Below are 27,148 nucleotides of genomic sequence, written 5' to 3'. Positions count from 1 at the left end.
AACAATTCAACAGCGAGCATTAGTTGTATTTTCAACCCCGTCGAAGTGGGTTTAATCTCGCGTGAGTCGTTGTGTTTCGAAAAAACACACAAACAACAACAACAAACAAACAAAACTGCAAAGCAAAACAAATGATAGAGAAACAGCAAAAACAAAAACACATGCAAGAGTAAAACTAAAGAGAAATGTTAGTAGATTTACATTTAACATCGTATACTAACAGCTGTCTGTTATTGACACTGAGCAAGAGTGTGAGAGCGGCGGCATTTTGTGCCTGTGTGCGTTTGCATTGGCTTGTTGGTTTTCTGTTTTCTCATGTTATTTCTCTACTTTTTTGACAGATTGTTATATTACGCGAGTTAACGACAACACGACGTGCATATTTTTTTCCATTTTTCCCAAAGCAAGTGAAAATAGTTAAACTTTTTTTTTAGTTTTTGTTTTCATGTTTTTCCTGTGCAAATGGTAAAATGTTTGAGGGGCACACTAACAAGCCCATAACATTGAATTGGCAGAAAGCAAGACAAAATTATGTCGAAGAAGAAAAGTTTTCGAAATTTTTGCAATTTGCAAAATCTCTTGTTAATTTCATTTTGTGCCAGTATTCGTTGTGTTTTGTGTGTTGGCTGTTTGGCTACCGTAGTGATGTATGGTGGAGTAGTAGTAAATGCAAAGAAAATGGAAAAGTTTTATTCCCACAAAACATTATAAAGGGGGGAAGTGAAAACCCTACAAATTATCCCAGTGACTTTCCTTTGCGTGCCTGCCCAGATATGTATGTACGGATTTGCAAGTGTTTTGCTTGTAGTGTTGTCCGTCTGTCCGTGTATCGTTTTGGTGGTCGGCAATGCCTGCGCTTTATCTCTTTTCGGCTTCGTTCGTGTTTTTTATATTTTGTTTTCAACGGTCGCCATTTACGCGTTAGCCGATTGCAAACGACATCGTTAATTTCCGTTTTTCTTACGTTTCCTTTTCTTTGCAATAAACGAAATCAAAAAACAAAAAAATTGATGATGATTCTTTTTGTTCTTGTTTTCATTATTATTTTTTTCGCTTGTTTTCAACTTGAAAAATTTTGTGTTGTTCTAAAGAAGAACACCACTCTGCAACGGCGGCGACAGCATTTTACTCTCTCTCTCTCTCTCTCTTTAATTTCCATTTTACTCTTGTACTCTTTTTTAACTCTCCTCTTAGTCGGTGTCATTTAAATGAAGCTGTTGGCTTTGGCTCTTGTTTTTTAATGTTCGTTCTGTTTAAATCAAAAAAAAATGTGTTTATCAATGAAAATCGGTGAAAATTTTCAAAATTAAGTGAAGTTTAATTGCTAATATGTGATTTCCCATTAACTTTTAGATAAAATAAAATTAAAATTTGTTAAGTGAACACAAAGCAAATATAAAACACAAAAATCTTATGCAAATTTTGATATTGGGCATAAATGCTATGCAACAAGAACAAGAACTCAAGTAAACCAATAATAAAAAAAGAGAAGAGGAAAAAACTCAAGAACATAACAACAACAGCAAAACAGAAAACAACAAACAACTTCTTAAACTAAAAGAAAAACTAGATCAAAAGGAAATTTGCAGAATAGTAAGCATCATTAATAGTTTATAGTCAACATCATCATCATCATCATTGCCATCAAGCAGAGAGGTAGCAGCGAAGTCTTGGCTCTTTATTATTACAATAAATGTCAATTGCATAGCTAACAGTTGTTGTTGGTTTTTAACATTTTCAACTGTTCTCAACTACACTACTGTGGGGCGGCTGTGTGTGATTTTCATTTTGTTTCATTATTATTTCCCCCCACCACCGCTTGGCTCAACTACTATTCTTTCAACTGGTGATGTTTTTATATTGAGCACCTCCCACTACTCCTCCTGCTATCATCATACTGTATGGCTGCTGTTTTTAAGTGGGGAAATTCATTATTATTGTCATTTAGCAGCAACAACAGCCGTAACCCTTGGGGGCACAACTGAAGCAGCGACAGCAGAGACCCCAAAGAACTCGGGCTTAAAAACGTAATTAAGGATAGCAATTGTTTTCATTATTTACCAACAACAACAACTGCGGCGATATTGGTGGAAATTTGTTGATATTCATGGGAAATTGGTGAGTGGGATTCTCTTCTTTACGCATTACCTATATAGAACCATACATACCTTCTTATCTAGAGATGTTCCAAATAGTTGTAAGTTATGCAATTGTTTGCCCATATGTTGCCCATGAATTTGTTTTGATCAGGTTGTTCTTATTAGAAGTCCTCTTCAAGAAATTCCAAGGGCAGCCGTTAACCACAGGCCATTGCCAATGGCAATGCCTAAGGACAACATAGGTTCGAAATTACCTAACATATTTTTAAACTGCAGAGTCTATACTAAAGTTCAAAGTGTCTTTTGGACAACATTTGGAAAGGCTTCCACTAAGGACACCATTGACTCTCGATAGTAAAGGGAGTACGTTTATGCCAAATTGGCAAATTTAAGATCTATGCCGAGGATGCCACCATGGAAAAATACCTTTTAATATAACAAATTGAGACGATCACTATTTTTGGTTTGTAAGTTCTTAACTAAACTTTCACTTGATTGAAAAGCTTGAAACCTATGTTTAGACAGGGGATAGTAATACATTTGCCTAAAATTATCAAAAATTTTGAAAACAACAACAAACACGCTAACGACACTAATCTAGGGATTTTCTTGAAATTTCCATTTAGGAAGAAGTGAAACCTCTTTTATAACCAAAGGTGTTGCTTCATATCGCCGAGCCTGAATGGCACGCCATGCCATAGCTCTTCAGTTATAATGGGTTTAGAAGGTTAAAATATTCATAATATCCCAAAAAAGTCTCCCTCTGATGGGGGTCACCAATCCTGGACTACTTTTGATGCAATTGGTATAAGTGGTTGAACCAAAAATTTTCCAATCCCATGGAACCCGATGAATTCCTTTATTGGCAAGGGCTGTTGCCTCAGTATACAACACACTGCTAAAACAACAACAAAAAACTCCGGCAAGGGATAACTATGAGCATCACACAAGCTAGACTTTGAGCTCCAATCTGTGTGGTGTTCTTAGCAGTTTGCGGATAGTAGAATGCTTGCGTAAATACTCAGTGCCTATGATGCTTGATACGACAAGGCGAGTTATTGCCGCCTTTAAATAACCAATGACCTTCTAGTTCAAGCGGTGATCGGTCATATAGACCGGAACGAACTTGCTTGCCTATAAGAAGTTGACGAGGATCGCCATCTCCAAATGCAAATGTATGTACAACTTTTATCAGGTACTTCGGAAAGCCCCTGGGACCTTTACCCAAAACTATGGATACAATAGTTAAAAACTTCATCACTAGGGGTTTACAAATTTAGCCGTCAATTTGCATTGTTGGAACTAATGCAGTGACCAATAGAACCAAAAACAGTTGATGATGACATTATGTGACCTGATGCAAATGCAAATTTTGCCCATGAACATTCCACTAAGGAACAGGAGCAAACTTCTCACATAGCAATGAGTGCAGTCCGAATCAAGTTTAAGCTCAATGATAAGGGGCCTTTTTCTGAAAGAAGTTTTACATGGGATAGTACCTCACAAATGTTGCCAGCATTAGGAAGCGAAAACCACCGCTGAAAGTTTATTCTGATGGTCTCGCCGAGATTTGAACCCAGGCGAACAAGTTAACCTGTGCGCTACTGTGGCCTACCTGATAAGATGTATTATAATGTCACGGATGCCATGCCTGCTTTTCGAGCTGTTTAATAATCACCGTAATTTATAGTGGATGAAGTAAAAAATGTAGTCTGTGGAGCCAAATTGTCATAAATCGTGAGCCTTCACGAAATCTTTACGTTGATGCTGATGATTTTGAATGTAATGGGAATCGTGAAACAGATAAACGTCCTTAATATGTCTTTGGGCATATTCTTGCCGTTGTCTGAAAAATTAGCAGAATAATTTACAGATGCGCAGCACATGACACCGAACGCCTGGGTTTAAACCCCGTAGTGAACATATAAAAATATTATTCAGCGGTGGTTATCCCCTTACTAATGTTGACTACATTTTTTAGGTATCTTCTCATGTTCAAGCTTCTCTACCAAGTGGTTTCGCTATGCGGCACGCCGTTCGGACTCGGCATAGAAAAAGTAGGTTCCTTATCAATGAGTTTAAAATTTATACGAGAGAAGTATCCCTTGATCCTAAATGGAATTTTCATGGGAAATTTAGTTTAGTTATCCAGATAGCGGTACATACCAATCTCTCTTGCCTTGTCTTGTCACTTAATACGCAACTCCTTACAAGCTTTGCTAAGCATAAACATGGATCTCAACCCCGGCACGGGATAGCTGTGAGCACCACACAGGCTGGAACATTGAACTCCATTTTGTGTGGTGTTCATTGTTGTCACGAGAAGCCTACCAGCAAGCTTCCGGGCGCCCACCGGTTGCAGGGCGGCACCGGCTCTTGCACAAATACTGAACGCCTATGATGCTCGTTATGACAAGGCGCCTGTAAATAACCTACAGGAGCTTGACGAAAATGTGGCTACAAATACATGGATCTCATCAATTGTATAGCGCAGACTGTTTTGCACATAAACGTTGCGCATATTAGCCAAGGTCTCAACCAGATCAAACCGTGCCATAGGGCCTTTCTTTCTGGCTCTGGTTTTCGATACTTTCATCCATGCTACTTTTTTTGGGAGAGGACTACGACCTCACTTATGCAAAATCGATGGAGCAAGTGGGCTTGTGCAGAGTATAATTGAAAAAAATTGAGACGTTGGAACATTTCCTATGCAATTGCCTTTCGCGGCTTACAGACACCAGTACTTAGGTGGGACATGAACCAACTCAGGGGAGTGGTATGGAAAAAAATTGAGAATTTTGTAAGTAGCACTGAATTCCCAACTTAAAATTTTTCTTTTTCGAGATTATCGTTTTGGTTTTTAGAGCGCACAGCAAGCCGATTACTGGCTTAAGTGTATGTCCATAGTGGCATGGGACGGATTAATATTTGCACCCACTTTTCAACCTAACCTACTCTTTTTGTTGTTGTTGCAGCAATTTTTTTTTTCGTGGAGTTAGCGATCCACGTCATGATCTATAAGTCAGCAGGGTTTTCCCGATCCATAGAACCGATCGCCACGAGAACATTATGCCAATTTTTTATTTAGAGCCACCAATAACACGCCCTGTCATTACGAGTATCACAGGCACTCAGTATTTAAGCAATAGCCGGTGACGACTCTTGCTCTAATACCGGCAGATGCAGACGGCTCAACTCATACAGAGCAAGGATTGATGCCGACGTACAAGATGTATGTCCCGATTGTAACCAGGGACCGCACGATACACGTCACTTGTTTAACTGCCCGACCAGACCCACTCGACTCAGACCTAGATCTCTGTGGACGCACCCTATCTTAGTCGCAGAGTTTCTGGGTCTTGACACTCAACAGAATCAAGCAGACGAATGATAGAACACAATAAACTGCCACAGCAACAACAACAAAAGGCTTCCTTTCACAGAGACTCTCCACCGTTGATTGTGCTAGCGCAGCAATCCATATATGGAGTATCCCTCTATTCGCAAACTGTGGACGCCCCCGGTAGCTTTCAGCATGTCCTGTAATAGTGCATTTCCTTTTCATCTTAAATTTAGTTACTAGGTACTGTTATATATTCAGTTTCCTGTATCTGAGTTGGGTGCTTCCAAGTGAACAGGTGAAATACATCTATTAGTTGAGGTTGTTGAGCTAGAACTACTCTGGGGGTTACCTTCATCATCCTAGGTACTCAGTATTTAACCAAGAGCCGATGCCGCCCGGTCTCTTAGTGAGACTCTCCACTCCATTCCACTATCCGCAACCTGTGGACGATCAGTGTGTGCTCTCAGTGTGTGTTGTTATAGTGTATTGCCTCTTCATCCTTAATTTAGTTGCTGGGTTCTACTCTGTATTCAGTTTTCTGAATCTGAATCGGGATTGTAATTGGTTGGACAGACAAACGGTTGCATGATGGATACCATTACCTTGGTATAGATCCCAGCCAAATATGTATTGCGGCGGCTGCATCTGCTAAAAGTACTTGAACCGGAACTACTTTGGTTTGCCGAGAGGGGTTACCTTCATCAAGTACTATATGCTTCAGATAGTTTGCAAAAACAAATTTCACACAGTTGTTGCCAGTTAAACCTGGCTTATTTGCTGCTTAGCCTTAAGGCACCCTTATTTAGGGCTGAACTTCTCACTATTGATCATGAAAATCCAATCTGGCATATCTGGGCGATGGTTGCCCTTTCCATAGTTGGTATTTTGCATGGATGCTGTTATACAGCCAAAAAGATTCTTCCTAAACAAATTATACCTGTATCTTGGAGCTGGTAGCATCTTTATTCCATTATAGAGGTGGTCCGCATGACTATTGAACAGATAGCAGATCACATTTTGTAGAACATCTTTTTGGCAGGTCTGGATCTAATTGCACTATGTGCCGCTCAGCCAGCTAGTCCAACGGCTTAGTCCCATTAGCCGCCAGTTAAATCTAACTGATATGCTGCCTAGCCTTAAGGCACCCTTATGTGGGACTGAACCTCGTTGTATATAGTGAAAATCAAATCTGACGTCTCTAGGCGATGGTTGTCTATTCGTTAGTTGGTGGTTTGCATGGATGCTGTCACACAGCCAACAGCCAAGTAGATTCTTGTTAAAAAACACATAGCTGTATCTTGGAACTGGTACGATATTGGTCCCATGATGGAGGAGATCCTTATGAAAACTGAGAAGGCAGCACGTACCAGTGCGTAAAGTAACATTTTAGTAAGACTGAATCTTTTTCTAATGCTTTTCGCTCTGCTAGCGAGTCCACAAAGACGTTGCAAAGTTAACCACTTACTGGCCAATTGTCTTATATTAAGTCAACAAGGATTCATTGTTGTTGTTGTAGCAGTGTGTTGTACACAGTGAGGCGGCCGCCCTTGCCGATGAAGGACTTCATCGGGTCAATCCGGTACGTATAACCGGCTGCCATGGGATTGAAGATTCATTGTCTGCTATTCAAGTGCTGCCGGCAATTGACTTGAAGTCCTTGTTTTGACTGATGATTCTGTAACAACTTGCAGTAGCGTATGGGGAGGACCTCTAATAGTGGTACAGAATGACACCAAGTTAACAACGAAGCTGAAGATATGACTAAGAAGCAAGATTGATAAGGCAGAAGTTTATGTTATCACAGAAGTCATTCCTGTGGGGGCTTTCTGGCTTCCATGATGCGAATCGTATAATCGGTACGATCTCAATTCTGTCTGGAGAATGTGAAATAGAAGATAAGTAAATGTTAAACAGAGCCGGCATCAACCAACCTTCTCCTGGGGGGCTTCAACGAGTGACAACCACACAAATAACTTGGCACGGTATAACTGTAAGCACCATACAGACTGGAACAATGAGCTGCGTATTCACCATTATCACGAGAAGCTCAGCTGAGAGCTGCCGGGTGCGTTCACACGTTGCGGATAGTGGATTGCTCCATATGGCATAACTACAGTCGCATACAATTAGCTGTATCGAGTGGAGAGGTTTGGTAGCAGTCTGTTGTACACTGAGGCGTCAGACCTTGCCAATGAACTTCATTGAGACAATCCGGTACGTACAACCGGCTGGTCTGGGATTGAGAATGAAGAGTCTCAGTGAGAGGCCGGACGGCACCGGCTCTTGCTTAAATATTGACTTGACAGGACATGGCACATTGTTGGCACTTTAAAAAAAAACCTCACGGCGAAAACAGAAAAATTTTTTTAGCGTTGTTTATCCTTTCCTAATACTGGCATCATTTGTGAGGTACTATGCTATGTAAAAACTTCTCCCCAAACAGGTGTCTCACTGCGGCACGCCTTTCGGACAAGGCTATTAAAAGGAGGTCCCTTATCATTGAACTAATTGGACAGCACTCATTAATATGTGAGAAGTTTACCCGTGTTTCTTAATGGAATGTTCATGGACAAATTGCATAGAAATTTTGTCTTTAGGCAAAATTGCATAGAAATTTTGTCTTTAGGCAAAATTGCATAGAAATTTTGTCTTTAGGCAAAATTGCATAGAAATTTTGTCTTTAGGCAAAATTTCGTACTAATTTTGTCTTAATGCAAAATTTCATAGTAAATTTGTATTTAGGCAAAATTTCATAGAAAATTTGGATTTAGGCAAAATTTCATAAAAATTTTGTTTGTAGGTAAAATTTCTTAGAAATTTTGTCTTTAGGAAAAATTTCTGGGAAAATGTCATAGAAATTTTGTCTTTAGGCAAAATGAACCCCAAGGAAAAGGGAAATTTTCATAGAAAATTTGTCTTCAAGCAAAATTTCCCTCAAGGGAAATGCAAAATTCCATAGAAATTGTGTCTGCCTTAGGCAAAATTTCATAGAAATTTTGTCCTCAGGCAAGATTTAAGCTTTAGGCAAAATGTTGCTTCTAGACAAAATTTCATAAAATGTTGTTTTCCTTTGACCTAAAACTGACCTAATATTTGCGTTTTTTCTAATATTTATAATTCCCCTTAAAAATAAACTTTCCTAGCACTCTTAAATCTGCAGCATCTCCATTAAGGAATTGATATTATAGGGGTTAAGCTACATTATTTTGCGCCCTTCGCAATCTCATTTTTTTAACAAACCACACAGAACACTCCACCATAAACCCATTTATGAAAAATCAAAACAAACCCACAGACGACTTGCACAATAACTAGGATGTTGTTGCTGGGGAAAAAAAGGAAAATCCTGTAAAAAAATGTAAACTACCCCTATTTGCTGTTTTTTGCTCCTTTTTCTTGGCCTTTTTTTTCCATTTTCATCCTAGATCTTAACACACACATCAGTGTGGTTGGTAGTGATGGCGGCAGCAGCAGCAGCATCTGTTGATAAACCTGACCTACCAAATCAACAATGGATTGTTGAATGTTTAAGGAAGTAACTGAAGGTATGTGTGTGATTGTGGACACACACAATTTTTAGTCTATTTCAGACATCTGTTTTTTTTTGTTTTGGTTGCTCATTGCTCCATATTATATGTTAAGTAAGCATGGGCTGTTAGTGTGTCGCCACTGAGAAATGACACATTAGTGCGTATACTTGTTATGATTTCATTTCAGCGTTTCCCAATGTGTGATACATGAATGAGTAGAGTAGAGTACGTTAGCCGCTTCTATGACGGCATGACAATTGGGCTGCCGGCTGGGCAATAATACTTTGATTTAAAGAGATAATAATTGGATTTTAAAAATGTATTTGTGTTGGAAGGTATGTTAAGACTTATTGTGATTGCTGAAAATGGTGGCTACTTTAAGAGAAGGAAAACTGTTTTAGTTTTGAATTGAGAATGGTTTGTTTACAACTTGAGCTAAGCTATTTACAAAGGAAATCATAGGATGGACAAATTTTTAAGCTAAATGTCAAAGAATAGTGCTGAAGTGGCTATTGGAAAAACTAGCATTTTTTTTTTGAGTCGCTTTGAGCGTGGACCGCGCTCAATTTAACCTTTCTTGTGTGAGTTTTTTGGTAAGATTGATGCTTTCTACCATGACCGCGCGAATGAACCTAGGCTTGATGTTGTGGATTACAGGGTGGCTAAGGCCCTATGGCCGTGTAAATCGCTTAACAGGGCGTCGCTTATCCTGGGGCAGACAAAAAGTTGCAGACAATTGAACACTTTTTGGGTCACAGCCCCGCAATTGAGAGAAGAAGTCACAGAATAGTTGGCAAACACCTCTTTCTGCACCTGTAATCGCTCCATGCACTTAGTTCTCTTGTCATTCTGGCGGTATGTAGAGGCCTGAATTGGCTGGGTGAACGACGCGCCTCTGGTGGGAATCGTGAGATCCGTTTATATGAGAGCTATATCAGCTCAAAGACCGATTTTAACCGTACTTGCCACAGTTCTTGGAAGTCGCAACAGAAGACTACATGCAAAATTTAAGCCAAATCGGAAAAAAGCGGATTGCAGGGACTCAAGATGTCAAATCGGTATATCGGGTTATATAGGAGCTATATCAGGTTATAGACCGATTTGGACCGTATTGGCACAGTTGTTGGAAGTCGTAACAGAACACCACGTACACAAAACCACGTAGACAAACCGCACAAAATTTGTGGTTTCCAGGGGCTCAAAATGTCAAATCGTGAGACCGGTTTTTATGGGAGCTTTATCCAAATTTAAACCGCTTTGGCCCATTTCCAATCCCCAGCGACCTGCATCAGCGGCTGGCTTTAAGCGTTCGACTGATATCGTGATTTCGACAGACGGACGGACATGGCTTAACTGACTAAGAATGTCAACACGATCAAGAATATAAGACTTTGTTAGGTCTCAGATCAACATTTCGATGAGTTAGAAACGGAATGACGAAATTAGTATACCCCAATCCTATGATGGAGGTTATAAAAATGGTTTGGCAGCCATGTAAAAACTTTTCCCCAAAGAGGTGTAGCACTGCGGTACACCGTTCAGAATCGTTTATAAAAAGGAGGCCACTTATCATTGAGCTTAAACTTGAATCCGACAACACTCAATGATAAGTGAGAAGTTTGCCCCTGTTCCTAAATGAAATGTTCATAGGCTAGTTTGCATTTGCGATTGACCAATGTTCATGACGTTCCCGAGGCGATCAGTCCCATGGTTCGGAACGAGCTTGCCCACCTGACTACTACAATAACAACAACATCGAAAATTCTCTTAGAACTTGTCGTAGATAACGATTTTAACTAGATCCTGGTGAGCGATTCTAGCCCTTACAAACTCTATTAAATCTAAAAAAATCCTAAAATGGTCCATGCAAATGCAAATTTTGCCCATGAACATTCCACTAAGGAACAGGGGCAAACTTTCTCATACATCAATGAGTTGCTCCGATTCAAGTTTAAGCTCAATGCTAAGGGGCCTCCTTTTTATAGCAGAGTCCGAACGGCGTGCCGCAGTGCGACACCTCTTTGAAGAGAAGTTTTACATGGCATAAAACCTCACAAATGTTGCCAGCATTAGGAGGGGAAAACCACCGCCAGGAGTCGAAACCAGGCGTTAAGCATCATAGGCGGACATGTTAACCTCTGCGCTACGGTGGCCCCGGTGTTCCCATTCAATTTATACCGAAGTTTACAATCCGCTACAAAAATGGCTACCAGCAGACTGCTTCTTTGGGTTTTTGTTTTTTAAGAAATTTTCTTAAAAATCCAAAATTTGTCAAATAATTTCTGAAAATCTATTTTTGCCCAGACCCCTTTTGTCCTTCGCAACATCACAGAACTGATGTGTTAAAGAACATTCGGAAAACATATCAGTGGTCCCAAATCATGCTTCTTCAACCCCAGGATAAGCAATGGCCTCTTTCGCGGAAAATTTGGCCATAGGCGCGCGGTCGTCGTAGGAAATTCGCACAGGGAGGCTCACTAATTCCGTAGCTCGATACGCGTTTGTCAGCGATCCATACCTGGCCAGCTCGTCGGCCACCACGTTGTCCACATTGACTAGTCTCGCTCCATAAGGCCCAACGCTACAGCGATTAGCGCCGCCTTTCCACGCATAACGTGACAGTCCGAACGGAACGCTGCTCCCGCATTAACATCGTCTTCAGTATCTTCAGAGTCGCGAAGACATGATTCGTTTGTTCCAAAGATCTAAATGAATACTACTGCCCCGGGGCAAATGCAAATTTTTCTATGAACATTTGTTAAGGAACAGAGGTAAGAGAGGCAAAATTCTCACATATCAATGAGTGCTCTTCGATTCAAATTTAAGCTCATTGATAAGGGACCTAATTTTTATAGCCGATTCCGAACGGCGTGTTGCAGTGCGGCACCTCTATGGGGAGACATTTTTTTCTATACATGCTATAGTAACTAAATGTAGCCAGCATTAGGAGGAGAAAACCACTGCTGACAAATTTGTTTCAGATGTTCTCACCAGAATTCGAACCCAAGCGTTGGGCGTCATAGGCGGACATGCTAATATCTGCGCTATCGTGGCCCCGGTGTTCCCATTCAATTTAGACCCAAGTTTAAGCTCATTGATAAGGAACCTAATTTCTATAGACGATTTCGAACGACGTGCTGCAGTGCAATACCTCTTTGGGGAGGAGTTTTCACATGGCTTCTGCGCTGAACATTTTTTCTGATATTCTCACCAGAATTCAAACCCAGGCGTTCGGCGTCATAGGAGCACATGCTAACCTATGCGCTACGGTGGCCCCGATGTCCCCAACTAATTTAGATCTATAGGTTTTGGAGAATCACCGCCAAACCAGAAATTCCTATCCTCAAAAACAACAACTAACCAGTCAAGAAGAATGGATCAATCCCATGGCAGCCCGCTGTACGTACCGGATTGACCCGATAGCTGCCGCCTCAGTGTACAACACACTGATAGAACAACAACAACAATAATGGATTCCCCTGGTAAATAATACGCAGCAGTTCCTGATTCTCTCAGTCTTAGGGCAGTCTTTGTTTGCTCGACATACGAGTATGGCCTCTCTCGGGCCTTCCTCCTTGCTCAAGAGATCAGCATTGCCTCGGTAGCCTGTACCTTCTCGATAATCTTGCAGAGGGCACAGTTGTCCAGAGCCCGTTACACACCCCACACCGGACAAACATGTTTACGTCAGACGTCATTCTCATAGCCTAATTTATGCAACATCCGTTGAACCTGTTGTAATATCTTTATATTGCAGTTCCCCTACAACACTGACAACCATACTAGCTAAATGTTGGCAGTGCTAATGAACCTTCATTCTATTCAGGCTCTTCTACATATTGGTCAACATATTTGAGTTTTCTCTGTACGTACCTGAATGTTTGTTGTACTTCCAGTTAAGTTTCCTGTCTATGTTTCCTCCTTTTTAAAGCCAAATATTGCCGTTGAACATTGCCACTTCGTGAAGTTTAATTGAGGGCATAGCTAACAAGATCTACAATTTGTTTGTTGTTCTCCTCAGTATTTGAATCCCAGCCACGATTGCATTATTCAACACTCTAAAACGAAACAGTTCACGTTTTGAAGAATTTCATTAGTTTTTTTTATTCTAATTTGATTCCTGCTTTTCAGTAATACCGCCAGTATACATCTGGCAACACTGTATTTGCAGAACTAGGTATAGGTACACATCGTAGTGAAAGTGAATAAAATTATAGACAAAACTGTGTTTATCTTTTATGATATAAAAATATTTAACCAACTTCATCCTTAAGAAAGTTACAAGTGTTTGCTTAAGACGGTGGTTGATATCCCTAGTAATGATTTTTGCTCCTTGCAAAAGTTTCAACACCGTGAATGTAGTTTTAATCTTTCGTTTAATCTTTCTCTCTCTGTCTCTCTGAATTGAAGTTGTTGCTATTACCATTGTAGTTGTTAGTGAAACTCACTCACATGTATTACATAAAGTTCTTTCTATCTCTTTACTCACCTGAAAATTATTTTCTTATTCTTCTTTCGTTCCATTTATCGGAGACAGCGAACATCCTTTAAACCTGTAGTTGGTTACGCATAGTAAAAATCCTTCGTTTGACCCACTGATGTTTGTCATGTTCTTTACCCCCATCATCCACAGATGTCTACCAATATTTTCCACTTCGTTTTAAACACGAATGTCTATGGCTGGATATGTTGTTGTTGTTTATGGTACTCTCTGTGACTGTCAAAACACACATTTTACAAAACTTCACATTTAAAGCTCCACATAAATTGAACTCCATCCATGTTGGAGTGGTGGCTATGTAGCTAGCTGACAACAAACTCACACCAAGAACCGGTTTCAAGGAGTTCGCTAAAGTAGCAAAAATAAAACGTAAAACCAAAGACAAGCAACAGCTAGAAGAACGAACGAACGCATACTGCTGCTATGCTGCTTCTTTGTTTGGCAAGTGAGCACTATCCCCCGAGCGAGCATAAAACGGCAAGACAGACAGGCAAGCAATCAGCATCCAACATTCAATGTTTTAAATATGTACTTATGTGTGTTTGTGGGTTTACTTTTGTAAATGTTTACTTTTATGTGATGCGTTGTTGGGGGATGTGTGTTTGTATGAGTGTGTTGGCATATCAATGACTTTGAATTTTCGTTTGCAGAGGGTAAACTACAACAACAGTTGGCATAATGCAGTCTTAGCCTGTCATCGCTAGTTTGCAAATAAAACGAGTGGGCAACATCAAAACAAAAATCAAATTCATTAGACATAAATAATGGAATCATACATTGTATTTTATTTGCAGTATAAAAGCTACGATTGAATTTCTTTAACGCCTCCTCTCTCTCCCTCTCTTATTCTCTATTTTAGATAACGTGATGGAAAATCAGCGGGACCAAACACCCTTATTTTGTTGATCCGATTTTTATTTCGGAAATCTTTGAGAACAACAAAACAGTAGAATCTAATTTACCATGTCCACACGTAAGGCAGCATCGACATCATCGACAGCTCAAGGGACGAAGGCAGACAATGCTCCAACAGCATTGGCAGCAACGGGGACAGGAACGACGACAGCATCAGCAACAGGAACGGTAAAGTCATTGGACACCAAAAGCAACTCAACAAACAGTGCATCAAATTCAAATAGCTCGGGAACAAACAAATCAACAGAGTCAGCATCATCCACTGCCACTGCATCTGGAGGGGAGAAAGGTGGAGATACTTCCATTGAAACAAAAACATTTCAGCAACGTGTTACCAGAAATTCCCCTTTACTATTACCTTCTCCCGGCTCCTCGTCGTCGGGGGTGGTAATAAAAAAAGAACCTCTGGATAACACAGAGTCCAATCATAGTGAAGGTGAAGAAAGCAGCACCTCGTCAACAGGCAAGAAACCGGCAGGAATCAGAGGTCGGAAATCCATTAAAGATCATAAAGAAGCAAAAGAACAGCAAGAAGTAGAAAAGGAAAAAGAGAAAGAAAAGGAAAAAGAGAAAGAAAAGGAGAAGGAAAAAGAAAAAGAAAAGGAAAAAGATAAAGATAAAGAAAAAGAGAAGGAAAAAGAAAAAGAAAAGGAAAAAGAAAAAGAGAAGGAAAAAGAAAAAGAAAAGGAGAAGGAAAAAGATATTAAAAAAGAAGTCTTTGACACAAAAGAAGATAAACCAAAGGAAGAGAAAAAGGACAGTAGCACCACCAAAGAGTCGTCTAAAGACTCTAAGGAGCCAACAAAAGATACTAAAGAAACAAAAGATTCCAAGGAAACGAAAGATTCCGGCAAAGCCACCACCTCCTCCCCACCCTCTTCATCAAACAATTCGACAACAACTAATCGTTTGACTCGCAAATCCACTGCCAGTCAGGAAAATTTGTCCTCAACTACCAGAATAACAAGACAACGTCAAACAACAGGTGGCAGTGGTGTCACCACACGCTCTGAGACACCTCCGGCTATTGGTAGGAATAGAAACCGTGGCAATAATCGTGTGAAAATGCCAATGCCCATTATTGAGCCGGTTGCCAAGCGTAAACGTTCAGAAACTGAAACCGACATGACCGCCACAAATAACAGAGCTTCATGTGATGAACCTGGACCAAAATATATTAAAATTGAGGTACGCGATCCAGAAATTGATGGTGATGAACCCATGCAGGGGTCGCAAACAACCACAGCTACCATAGATAGTTCTGTCAATGAGGAGGCGACTAGCAATATATTGGCAAATATTAAAATCAAGCAGGAGATTTTGGATGATCATGAAATGGAAGTTAGCAATAATACTACAACATCAGAAGAAACCACAGCAGCAACACCATCAGTAACAACTTCTTTATCATCAATACCAACAGTCACAGCAACAACAACAGCAGCAACCACTGCAGCAATCGATACAGAGACAACAAACACCACTGTAACAACAACAACATCAGCTGCTGCTGCTACCAACACTACTGCAGTACGTGCTAAAGGACGTTGGGGTACTCGCAAATCAAATTCAGCTACAACCTTAACCACAGTCACATCCACCTCCAACGCATCACCCTCCACAAGAGCCACCCGACAAACCAAACAAAACTCACCAGTGCGAACATCATCGGCCGCCGCTACTTCATCCACAGAACCAAAGCGACGACGTGTAGCTTCTCAAACCAGAAGTCTGCTGAAAACAAATCAAGCCAGTAGTTCCAAAACAACTGTACCAAGTCCCGAGGACGAAGAAGACTCCAAGGACAGCACTTCTTCTAGCAGTACCGATGATATAGCATTGGCTCATATTAAAATTGAGAAAACCAATATGGAGATAGATGAATTTGTAGCCGAAAAAGATCAAAAAGAAAATTCCAAGCCGTCAATTTTGGCTGCAACAGTAAAAACAGCTAATTCTGCGGAAGCTAAGAAATCCGGTGAGGCAACAGAAAACACTAAACCTAAAGATGAGGAAATGGAAAAGGAGCTGCCCAAGCCCTTAACAGTGGACACTGGTTCAATGATTACTGAGAATGATGCAGAAATTGCAGAGACGGCAAAGCGGACGCCATTGACCCCTGCAGCTGCAAATTCACCACCGTCTGTGGCCTCGGGTTCAGAAAAAGCCGCCTCCTTAAGTCCCTCAGAGTTGGTTAGTGAAGGTGTTTCCGAAATTAGTGTTAAACAGTTCTATAAAAAGCCAAAATTTCTGGAAAATAATCTTGGCATTGAAGAAGATCCCAAACTGGGCAACATTGTTCAGAAGGTGGTGGGCCGTGACACTGCCAATGCCACTACCTCCTCAGCAGCAACCTCGTCAGAGGAAACCAAGGAAAACGATGATCGCTTATTGGACGATACCTATTCAAATGAATCCTTGAAAGAAGGTACATTGAGATTTGACGAAAGTGTTGATGAAAGAAAATCAATCAGTCAGGATGATGGTAATAGCTTAAGCTCGGATGATAAATTAACACCCCTGGTGGTTGAGGAAGAGGAGGAAGAGGAAGAAGGGATCCAGGACCAGAAGGAAGATAAAGAAGAATCTTTGAAATTAATTGAGACAATTGAGAATCAAGAGGAAGAGTTATCTGCACAATCTGATGATCTGGCCAAACAAGTGCTTAAAGTGTCCGAATCAGAAAGTCTAGAGAATGATGACAATGTTTTGGCAGTTGCCAAAGATAAGAAAGTAGCTGATGAAGGAAGAAAAACAAATGCCAGCCAAGTTGCTGCATTGGAAGATGATCAGGAAGAAGATGAGCTGGCCATGGAGGAAAGTGAAACCATTTCAATGGATAATAACGCTTCTGTTAACGATGATGCTACCAATGAGATTGAAGAAGATCCTGAACATGATGAGGAACTTGTCCCAGAAATCGAGGATATAGTTCCCATAACAACAGAGCCTGAATCTTTGGATAACAAAGCCGATTGTGAACTAAGTGCTCCTCTGCAATTCACCGAAGAATCGCAATCTTCAAATGACCAATTAGTTATCGATGATAAGGAAAATTTGGAAGTTATTACAACCGATAATGATGAAGGGGCTAATGATGGCAAGGATTTGGTGTTGGCTAAAATCGATGCCGAGTTAAAGAAAATCGATGAACGTCACAAAGAAAAACTAAGTTCTAAAGCAGAAACTTTGGCGAAAGAAGAAAAAACAGTGGCTATTCTTGCTGATGTTGTTATTTCCCCACATGAGGAAGAAAATACTGAAGAACTATTGGCTGAATCATTAGCAACTCCTCCAGTTGCAACAGTTTCCATGGATATTGATGAAGTCATTGATGATATTAATACTACCGTAGAAGATGCCAAAAAGGCTGGGGATAAAGATGAAGTCAGCCTTACGGATTTGGAGTTGAAACTTGATGATGAGCAGGCAACATCGTTGCTGCTAAAAGATATTAGAATATCTGAAACAAAGGAAAAAATTGAAACTGCCATCATTGGTAATATTGTTGTGGCTGAAGAAATTCCGAAGATTGAAGAAAAGTCCTTGGAGACAAAAGAAAAAGTTGAAATGGCTGTGGAGAAGAACTTAGATGAGTTGAAGCAAGAACATAAACCTAAAACAGAATCAGAGGTATGTTAAACTCTCAGTTATACTTTCCAAATCTTTTTATAGAAAATAATGTTGGCTTTATATTACATATGGTGGTTAGTATAAAACTCAAGCGAATAGAGACCTTGGTGTTCACTTTAGAAGAAAGAAAGCAACAAATAGAAACCACCCCCAAACCTACCAAATATATATATAGATCAATCACGACTCAAATGAAAGGTATTTAAGATTAGAAAATGTATCTGATATCTAATTGTCAGACCGAGTGTTTGGGGGACCACCCCAACCACCAAAACATCCCTAAATCGGGCATATTTACCGACCATGGCAATATGAGACTCAAATCAAAGGTATTTGCGAGTAGAATACGAATCTGATATCCAAATGTGAGACTACGTATCTGGGGGTACACCCCCTCTCCAAAACAGGGCTTATTTACTGACCATGATAATATGGGGCTTAAATAAAGCTATTTGAGTGTAGAATACGAATCTGATATCCAAATGTGGGACCAAGTGTTTGGGGGACCGCACCTCCTCAAAAACATGCCCCAAAGAGGACAAATTTACGACCATATCAATATGGGGCTCAAATGAAAGGTCTTTGGAAGTTAAGAATGAATCTGATATCAATATTCTGGAAAAAGTTTCTATGGGGCCACCCCACCCACATAACACCACCCAAATATTTGCTGACTATTGCAATATGGGGCTCAAATAAGCGGTATTTTGGAGTAGGACACGAATCTGATATATATTTACAAGGCTGAGTCACTGAATGGCCGCCCCGTCCTTCAAACCGGTCATGTTTGCCGACAATGGAAATATGGGGCTCAAATGAAAGGTATTTGGGAGTAGACCACGAATCTATTATCAACATTCGGGACCAACTGTCTTGGAGACGTCCCAACACCATAAAAACCCCCCAAGTAGGACGTATTAGCTCGCCAAGACAATTTGCGTCTTCAAGACAGTAGAGCTCGATACTGATAGCTTTTAGGGACTATACCCCAAACTGGACATATTTGCTGACTTTTCCAATAAAGGGTTTAAATGAAAGGTATTTGAGATTAGAATACGAATTTGTTCCATATAAAGTAAAAGAATGCGCAGTGGGGCGGGCCCGGTTCAGTGAGTTTTCTATAGCAATGAAATTTTAAGAAAATTGCTATTGTGTCTCCACCTAAGAACAGATACTGGTAATTAGGTGGAGACACAATACCAGACATGAATCAACTTAGGGGAGAGGTATTGAAAACAATTAAGGATTTTGTAAATAGCACGGAAATTTTCTTTTTAGAGGTTACTTTATAGTTTTAAGAACGATTACTGGCTTAGGTGTATGTCCATAGTGGCAGGGGACGGATTAATATCTGCACCCTTTTTTTTCAACCTAACCTAAGAAAATTTTGACAAACATTTTCACAGTAATGAAATTTTAGCAAACTTTCATTATATCTTGATCTCATCAACATTAGATTAGGTTAAAATTTGGGTGCGAATATTTTCAGGAAAAGCATTTCATTTAAAACCATCTGATATTCCCCAATTTTCATGCATGATTTTATTTCAAAATAATGTTACCCTTTAAAGGCTTCTGAGGAGACAATTTTACCAGATGATGGACCTTGCGATAGCAAAGAAAACTCAACCTTACATGTAAGCTCAATTATTAAAGCAAGTGTTGGCTTAAAAGATGACGATGCCACATCGATGAAATCGGGCCAATCAACTAACTCATGGATAACCATGGATTTGGAACACGATGACGAAGAGTCGTTGAGAAAAAAAGAATTACATTTACAAAATCTAGGTCTGATGACGCATAAAGCAGCTGAAAAGCGACGCCTTGAGGTTATACAAAATTCAGCGGCCGCCGTTGAAGCCAATAAGGTGGCTGCCACACAACAACAACAGCAACAACAGAATAGTAGCAAAAGAAATGGTAAAAATTCATCTCATGCTGCATCTACCCATCACGAGTATACTGGTACATTGAAAACAATCATCAAACTCAATCGTAATTCAACAGGTGGTGGTTCTACTAGTGGCAACAGTGGTCGAAAGTCCAATGCCGCCGGTACATCATCTGCGTCAGCAACTGCCAGCAAAGAACAACAGCAACAACAACAACAACAACAACAGAGGCGCCAATCACTAAAAATGACATTCCAAAAGAGCCGAGGACGTGCGCATGGCTCTGGCTATAGTGATCGTTTACAACATGATCGCGAAGGTCATGGCGAGGATAACTATTATACCATACAAAATGAGGTAAGGGTTTGCTTTTATCCAAGTTTTTCAATCATAGGATAATAACAAAATTCTAATTTATGTCAATATTTTCTTCTCTTTTTTCTCTTGTTACAGACTGAAGGTGCGCTTCACAAATTACATACAAAATCCACAACCTGTACTACCTCTAATACTAGATTAGCTTTAAATCATTTTAACAATAATAACAGTAATACTACTACTAACAATACTAGTTGCAAGTCCTTCTCCTACAACAACAGCAACAACAACTCTACGTATGCTAGAAAATCATACAATTATCGTCACTGCTATCACTCCAATCAGCATAACAATTGTAGTGTAAATGCTAGTGCCCATTCGCATAAAATGGGTGTGTATTTCTAGTGTATGCCTCAGTGTGCGTGTATCATTGTAGCCTAATACTAACCATGGTGATAATGTTATATCTTTATTTTGTATTGGCTTATATTTTATATCAATTTTTTAAATTGCCACCATAAATTGTTTTCTTAATTTTTTTTCGTTGCAATGAGTTTGATGAGCATTACACTAACGAATATTGCCAAGCGTCCATTATGCTATCAATGATTAAACAAGCTTTTTCGTTCATAAATTGGGTTAAAATTATATATCCTTAAGCTTAGTAACTTCTAGAGTATATTTATCGGTTACTCGTTTCGGCGGCATAACAGCATTCAGGATGCTAAACCATATACCGAATTAAACCCCGGCACAGGTTATCTATGAGAACCACAAAGATTAGAATTTTGAGTTCCACGCTGTGTGGCATTTTTCCACAGTTTACGGGTAGTGGAGTGCTTAGCGAGGATCGCCATCTCCAACTGCGGTTGTGGCTACAACAATAACCGAATTAAACCCGATGACGTCGTTATCACCCAAGGGCAATCTCCTTAGTATACGAAAACATCAACCTTGCAAAGAGTTCCAATGGCAAGATCGATGAAATTGTAAACTTGATTAGACGGAAATAATTATGGCTGGGAATCATGTGACGAAGCTGACCAACATATGCAAAAAATGCAAATTTGCTCATAAACATTCCATAAAGGAACAGGAGCAAACTTCTCACATATCAATAGTGCAGTCCGATTCAAATTTAAGCTCAGTGATAAGGGGTCTCCTTTTTATATTCGCATGCGAACGGCATGCCGCAGTCCAACACTTCTTTTGAGGAGAAGTTTTTACATGGCATAGTACCTCACAATGTCGCCAGCATTAGGAGGGGATAACCACCGCTGAAAATTTTATGATGGTCTCGCCAGTATTCGAAGCCAGGCGTTCAACGTCATAGGCGGATAAGCTAACCCTGCACCCTACACAATTATGAGCGGTATCGAGTGGAAAGTCTCAGTGAGAGGCCGGGCTGCACCGGCTCTTGCTTAAATACTGAGTAGCTATGGTAGTCGATATGACAAGACGAGTTTGAAAAAAAATTAAAAGAACACACTTTTTTTTACATTTTTTGGCTACCACACTGTGTAACTTTTAACTGAGTTATCAGATGTGGCCACTTTTTGCGGCATAGTCGTTGTAAATTTTGTCACAAATCCAAATCATGCATAAAAATGAAAATCTAACCGCAAATGTTAACGAAGACATTTGCAAAATACGCAGCAGGTATCGGTCAAAATTTCAAAAAAAAATTAAATGTCAAATATTCCCAAAACCATTGGAGATATTGTAGACTTCAAGCGTACTTTTTTGTAGGGATTTTTGAGCACTATCCAGCATAATTTTGAAAATCGGACGATAAACGAAGATTTTGCAGCACCAACAAACTTTTGAAATACCAAGATGACCAACTTTAGGGCGCCGGTACAACCTAAGGCCTTGAAATTTTGCATGCGGTCTCGCCTCAGCCCTAACCATTCCAAATTTCAAAGAGTTATCTCCACCCGTTCTCACACGGCATATTTTTTACTAGTTTTTTTGGATTTTCTCCCACTGTGCGTCGTAAAATGTGGATCTTGCTGCTCTTTTCAGTGCAAGAAATTTCAAGTTATCTGCCACAAAATCTTAGACTACATGGCTAGCGGAGGTGGTGGTAACAATGCTGTGAAAACCATACTGGTAAACCATTCTTCGCCCAAACATGTTTCGTATTCACGCCAGCTTGTTAGAACCTCGCTGGGTGGTTGTTCACCCAATTCCCTTCTTACATACAATTATATCACTTTGGATCGACCCTGCTGCACTCCAATCGTTAGTTGGGCTACCTTATACAAACATTTTTTATTTATTTTTTTAACCACTGCAGATTGCATATGCCTCTCCTTAACACAGTTAATACAAGAAAGCTCATCAAACTCTTTTTAACATGCAAATAACCAACAACCATTATGTTGTAAATATTTTCGATATTGGATAAATTTAATTATTTTATATTTATTTTATTCTCCCCCCACCCATCCAACTATCTTCTTCATGTGTATCTATCTATCTATGTGTGTGTGTCTGTGTGTACATAAACGTATGGTATGCAATTCTCAATTCAGACTCTTCCCATTCAGAATCGCACGAACACCAGACGGTCTCTACCAAGAAAGATGAGAAAATACTTATACCGGAGAAGGCGTCGTCCTTTAAGTTTCATCCTGGGCGTTTGTGTGAAGATCAATGCTTTTATTGCAGCGGTAAATTTGGCCTCTATGATACACCATGCCATGTGGGCCAAATCAAATCTATGGAAAGGCAGCAGAAAATATTAGCCAGTGAGTAAAGCGCTCTGAAGTTAACTAACATACACAAATTTTAAATGCTTCCTTGAATACCCAACTTGTTCGTTTTTTTAATTTATAGATGAAGAAAAATTGACTGTGGATAATTGCCTTTGCGATGCCTGTTTCCGCCATGTAGATCGGCGTGCCAATGTGCCTTCCTATAAGAAAAGGCTTTCTGCCCCTGGTGGCCTGGAGAGCGGCGCAAATGGTGTCAAATCCTCAGACAATGCCAATGAATATGAGAATGCCGAAGGCGAGGCTGGTGGAGAACATTATGCCTCAGCTGCATCTCATAGCTGTTTGGTTACCGGCTGTTCCAATCCTGCTGCCCATTCACTGCGTCGTAAGTGTATACGCAAGAGCGTTAAGAAATTCCTTTTGAAGTTTGATGTGCCCACAAACACCGCCTCCATATGGTTGTGCCAATCGCATTACGACACAGTAATACAATGCTCAGGCTGTGTTTTGTGCAAAAGGCGTTTGGGTAAAAATCACATGTATCACATAACATCGGTAAGGAGGAGAAATTAAAGATGGTATTGAGAATCGTTGACTTACATTTATATAAAATTTCTAGGACACTGATCGCCTGGAAAAGGCTTTGTCTGAAATGGGCATACCGGTGCAATTGGGCATTGGCACTGCTGTCTGCAAACTGTGCCGCTATTTTGCCAATTTGCTCATGAAGCCTCCAGACACCACAAAATCCCAAAAGGCAGATTTCGTTAAAAACTATAGAAAGCGGTAAGACTATTGGCTCTCTTTCATTGGAAAATTAAGTAATGATCTTTGATGTCCTCTTTCAGACTTTTGCAATTCCATAACATTCACGATGGCAGCAACGATGCCTCTGAAGTTGATGAAGAAGACAGCAATGGCCCAACATCCAACAGCGGCGACAATAGCGAATTACAGAAGCAACAAGAAAAGACCCCCGAAAAATCTCCCCTACATGAAGATGATTCATCTTCTCATCCAAAAGATCCCTTATCCCCACCAACTTCTGTACATTCCGCAGAGAATGAAACTTCTAAGGGCAACGCCAGTCTTCGAGAGAACAGCAGCGATGCCATGGATCGTGAATTTGAAAATGTTCTAACGGACTCCTCGAATTCATCCGCTTCCAATGCAGCCGCTAACAACTCACCAAGTGAAATGTCCAAATTGAAAGCTATTCTACAGAGCAACAATTCATCTACGGATAAAACTACTGCCAGTGCTGGTGGTAACAACAGCAGTACTTCGGATATTTCCAATGTTTTACGGGCTAATCCCAATATATCAATGCGTGAATTATTCCCCGGCGAAGAAGATTTGGGATTGAACTTCAAAGTACCCTTTGGCAGCAGCAGCAGCCAAAGAACACCGGAAGGCTGGACCAGAGTACAAACTTTCTTGCAATATGATGAGCCTACGCGCAGACTTTGGGAAGAGTTGCAAAAGCCCTATGGCAATCAAAGTTCTTTCCTAAGACATTTGATTTTGTTGGAAAAGTACTTTAGAAATGGTGATATAATTCTCTCGGCCAGTGCTTCGAGTAATGCAAGTGTTTACACACAAACGGTGCGGCAACGTTTGACCTCTTATGACAAGGGACATTGTGGTGGGCTGCAGAGTCCTGCCACAAATCCCAAAGAGACAACAGCCAAAGCCAAAGAGCCTGAGCAGCAGATACCCACATTTGAAATTAATGAGGACGACGATGATGATGATGATGTCGAAATTACCGCGGTGTCGAAACTGCCCAAAACATCGTCATCGCTACAGGCCAGCGGTAACAACAGCCCCGACAAACAAGGTCTACGCTGCCGAAGTCTATCTGTGGACAAACTTACCAAACAACTACGTAGCAATGCTGTTACCATAACAGCACGTCCCAAGGATGTGTCGTCAAGCAATAAACGAACACCCACACCCTCACCACAGAAATCTTTGCTGAAAGACACCTTGGCTGGCAACATAAGCAGTAGTAGCAGCAGCAGCAGCAGCAATAGCAGTTCTGCAACATCAAATGCCAATCTAGCAGCCGCCAATGCAGCTGCAGCTGTTGTTTTGGCTGCCTCCACAGCCACAACCAGCAATGTGGCGGGAGGGGCCGGCAATAGTCGCAGTATATTGAAATGCAATCTGTTGGGCAAGTCCGTGGAAATTGTACCCATAAGTAATTCTTCATCATCCTCCTCTTCCTCCTCGTCATCATCTTCAACATCGTTGGCAACTGCAACCAATGCTCTTACTCAACAACAACAACAACAGCTACCCCCACCACTGCCTATCATGGAAACGAAGCAGCAGAAAATTCTCGATGTGGCCAACAAGTTATTGGGCAATCAAATTGATGCCACTGCGGCCAACAAAAATACCGTCTCATTGCTTAGTTCACCTCCGGAATTGGTGAGTCTTCAAAGGCGTTCTGCAGGTGCCATGCCACCTGTGGCTGCACCTTCCGCCCCCACCGCGCCCAGCACCAGCATGGCCGCTTCAAATAGCAATAACAATAACAAGCGGCTGCTGCCGACCAAACCCGGCAATGCTCGGCCACCGCCAAATGTAGTCATACTGCCAGAAACATTAACGCCTCAAGAGCGTTTGCAAAGCAAGACTTGGCGTCCAACTCTGATGGCCGTAGAGGAAAACATGAATATGGTTAAAAATGGACCGCTCTATCAAACAGCCGATGGCAGAAGACTGCCGGCTTTGGTGCAGGTGCAATCTGGTGGAAAGCCTTTCCTGATTTCCATATTTGACTACAATCGTATGTGTATTTTAAGGCGAGAGAAATTGTTGCGTGATCAAATGCTCAAGGCCACCAAGAAGAGGCAGGAAGCTAAACAACAACAGCAGCAGCAACAACAACAGCAGCAGCAACAACAACAGCAGCAACAGCAACATCACAACCAACAGCAACAACAGATGCAGCAGCAGCAACACCACCAGCAACAGCAGCATCAACAACAACAACAGCAGCAGCAGCAACAACAGCAGCAGCAGCAGCATCACCAACAACAACAACGTCAGCAGCAGCTGCAACAGCAACACCTGCAAAACAAAAACATGCAAAATATGAATAAAAATTTCAATAATCCTTCAGTTATGAATCAACAACAGCAGCAACAACAAAGACAGCAGCAGCAGCAGCAACAACAACAACATCAAGCTACTCAACAACAAATAATGCAACTTCAATTATTGCAGCGTTTCTCCAATACAAATACGCAAACCGCACCACGCCTCCCAACTATGGCACAAAAAGCATCCGCCACCAACACCAACAACATCTCCAATATTCCACCTCTGCAATCATCCCTAACAAACAATGCCAATTTCTCTGCCCCAATGATGCCATTATTGGCCAATGCCATTACAAATGCGGCCAATACTGCCAATGTTGTAAATCCCGCCCAAAATACCATAAACAATGCGTCCTGGCTATGGAGCAATTTCCCAGATACCAATCAATTACTACTCAATGGAGCTGGAGGTGCCAACAGCAATACTGGTGGTGGTGGTGGTCCTTCCAACATGATGCCCAAACTTCCCCAGCTATTAGCCAAGCCAAATCATCCCAGTAATCCCGCCTCTTTAGTTACAACAAATCACATAATGAAACAACACCAACAACAGCAACAACAACATCAACAACAGCAACAACAACATCAACAACAGCAACAACAACAACAATTCTTGTTGTCAATTCCAAAATCATTAACGGTCATACCCCAACACAAACTTATGAATGCCGCTGCTGCTGCAGCAAATGCCAACATGGGTGGCAATGCATTAAAGGAGTGATGATTATTGAACTGTTTCTGGACTGTGAAACGCCACAAACGGCTTAACAACAGCAAAAAATATATCTACAAATATCAGCGTAATGGAAGGACTTGTAAAACGCGTTGTCGTAAAACGAAGTAAGTACAGAGCAATAGTAGCTGTGTTTTATTTTAGTACTACGTATATGAAAATGGCATCCATCCAGGACGACGAAGTTCTGAATAAATTACCAGTGCAGGCTTATGTAGAACATCTATTGTCAGGATTGCAATGATATTTTTTGTTCCCAAATAAGTGTGGGCACTCGCAGAAATCCTCTATTGTGAATGGTAAAATAAAATTAAAACCAATTATTTATAAAATTTCCCTCGCAAATCT

At 40.7% G+C, this 27,148-nt stretch overlaps 1 protein-coding gene across 10 annotated transcripts; it reads left to right on the top strand.

Moving 5' to 3' along the window:
- On the top strand, positions 1–26,907 carry LOC106091224 (pneumococcal serine-rich repeat protein). 10 transcript variants are annotated; one of them, XM_059368038.1, is made up of 10 exons: positions 1–187; positions 1,354–1,593; positions 1,952–2,118; positions 14,333–18,021; positions 19,593–20,273; positions 20,370–20,625; positions 22,787–22,987; positions 23,076–23,509; positions 23,574–23,740; positions 23,803–26,907. In XM_059368038.1, exons 4-10 carry the CDS (start codon positions 14,437–14,439, stop codon positions 26,786–26,788), a joined length of 8,310 nt encoding a protein of 2,769 aa, XP_059224021.1. In that variant the 5' UTR covers positions 1–187; positions 1,354–1,593; positions 1,952–2,118; positions 14,333–14,436; the 3' UTR covers positions 26,789–26,907. The 10 variants fall into 10 exon arrangements, with proteins under 10 accessions (XP_059224021.1, XP_059224019.1, XP_059224024.1 ...); XM_059368036.1 differs by having other exon boundaries at positions 1,949–2,118; XM_059368041.1 differs by having other exon boundaries at positions 1,354–2,118; positions 19,593–19,944; positions 20,032–20,273.
- The last annotated feature ends 241 nt before the right edge of the window (positions 26,908–27,148 follow it).

The sequence above is a fragment of the Stomoxys calcitrans genome, chromosome 4, assembly GCF_963082655.1.
Source record: "Stomoxys calcitrans chromosome 4, idStoCalc2.1, whole genome shotgun sequence".
Classification (NCBI taxonomy): Eukaryota; Metazoa; Arthropoda; class Insecta; order Diptera; family Muscidae; genus Stomoxys; species Stomoxys calcitrans.
Note: the sequence above shows the minus strand (reverse complement) of the source record. Positions and strands in the feature narration are given on the sequence as shown.

Coding starts and splice junctions, on each gene's coding strand:
- LOC106091224 (XM_059368040.1), top strand. CDS start 14,437: ATGTCCACACGTAAGGCAGCATCGACATCATCGACAGCTCAAGGGACG. Junction 20,274..20,369: donor ATTATACCATACAAAATGAG/GTAAGGGTTTGC, acceptor CTCTTGTTACAG/ACTGAAGGTGCGCTTCACAA. Junction 23,510..23,573: donor ACATGTATCACATAACATCG/GTAAGGAGGAGA, acceptor TAAAATTTCTAG/GACACTGATCGCCTGGAAAA.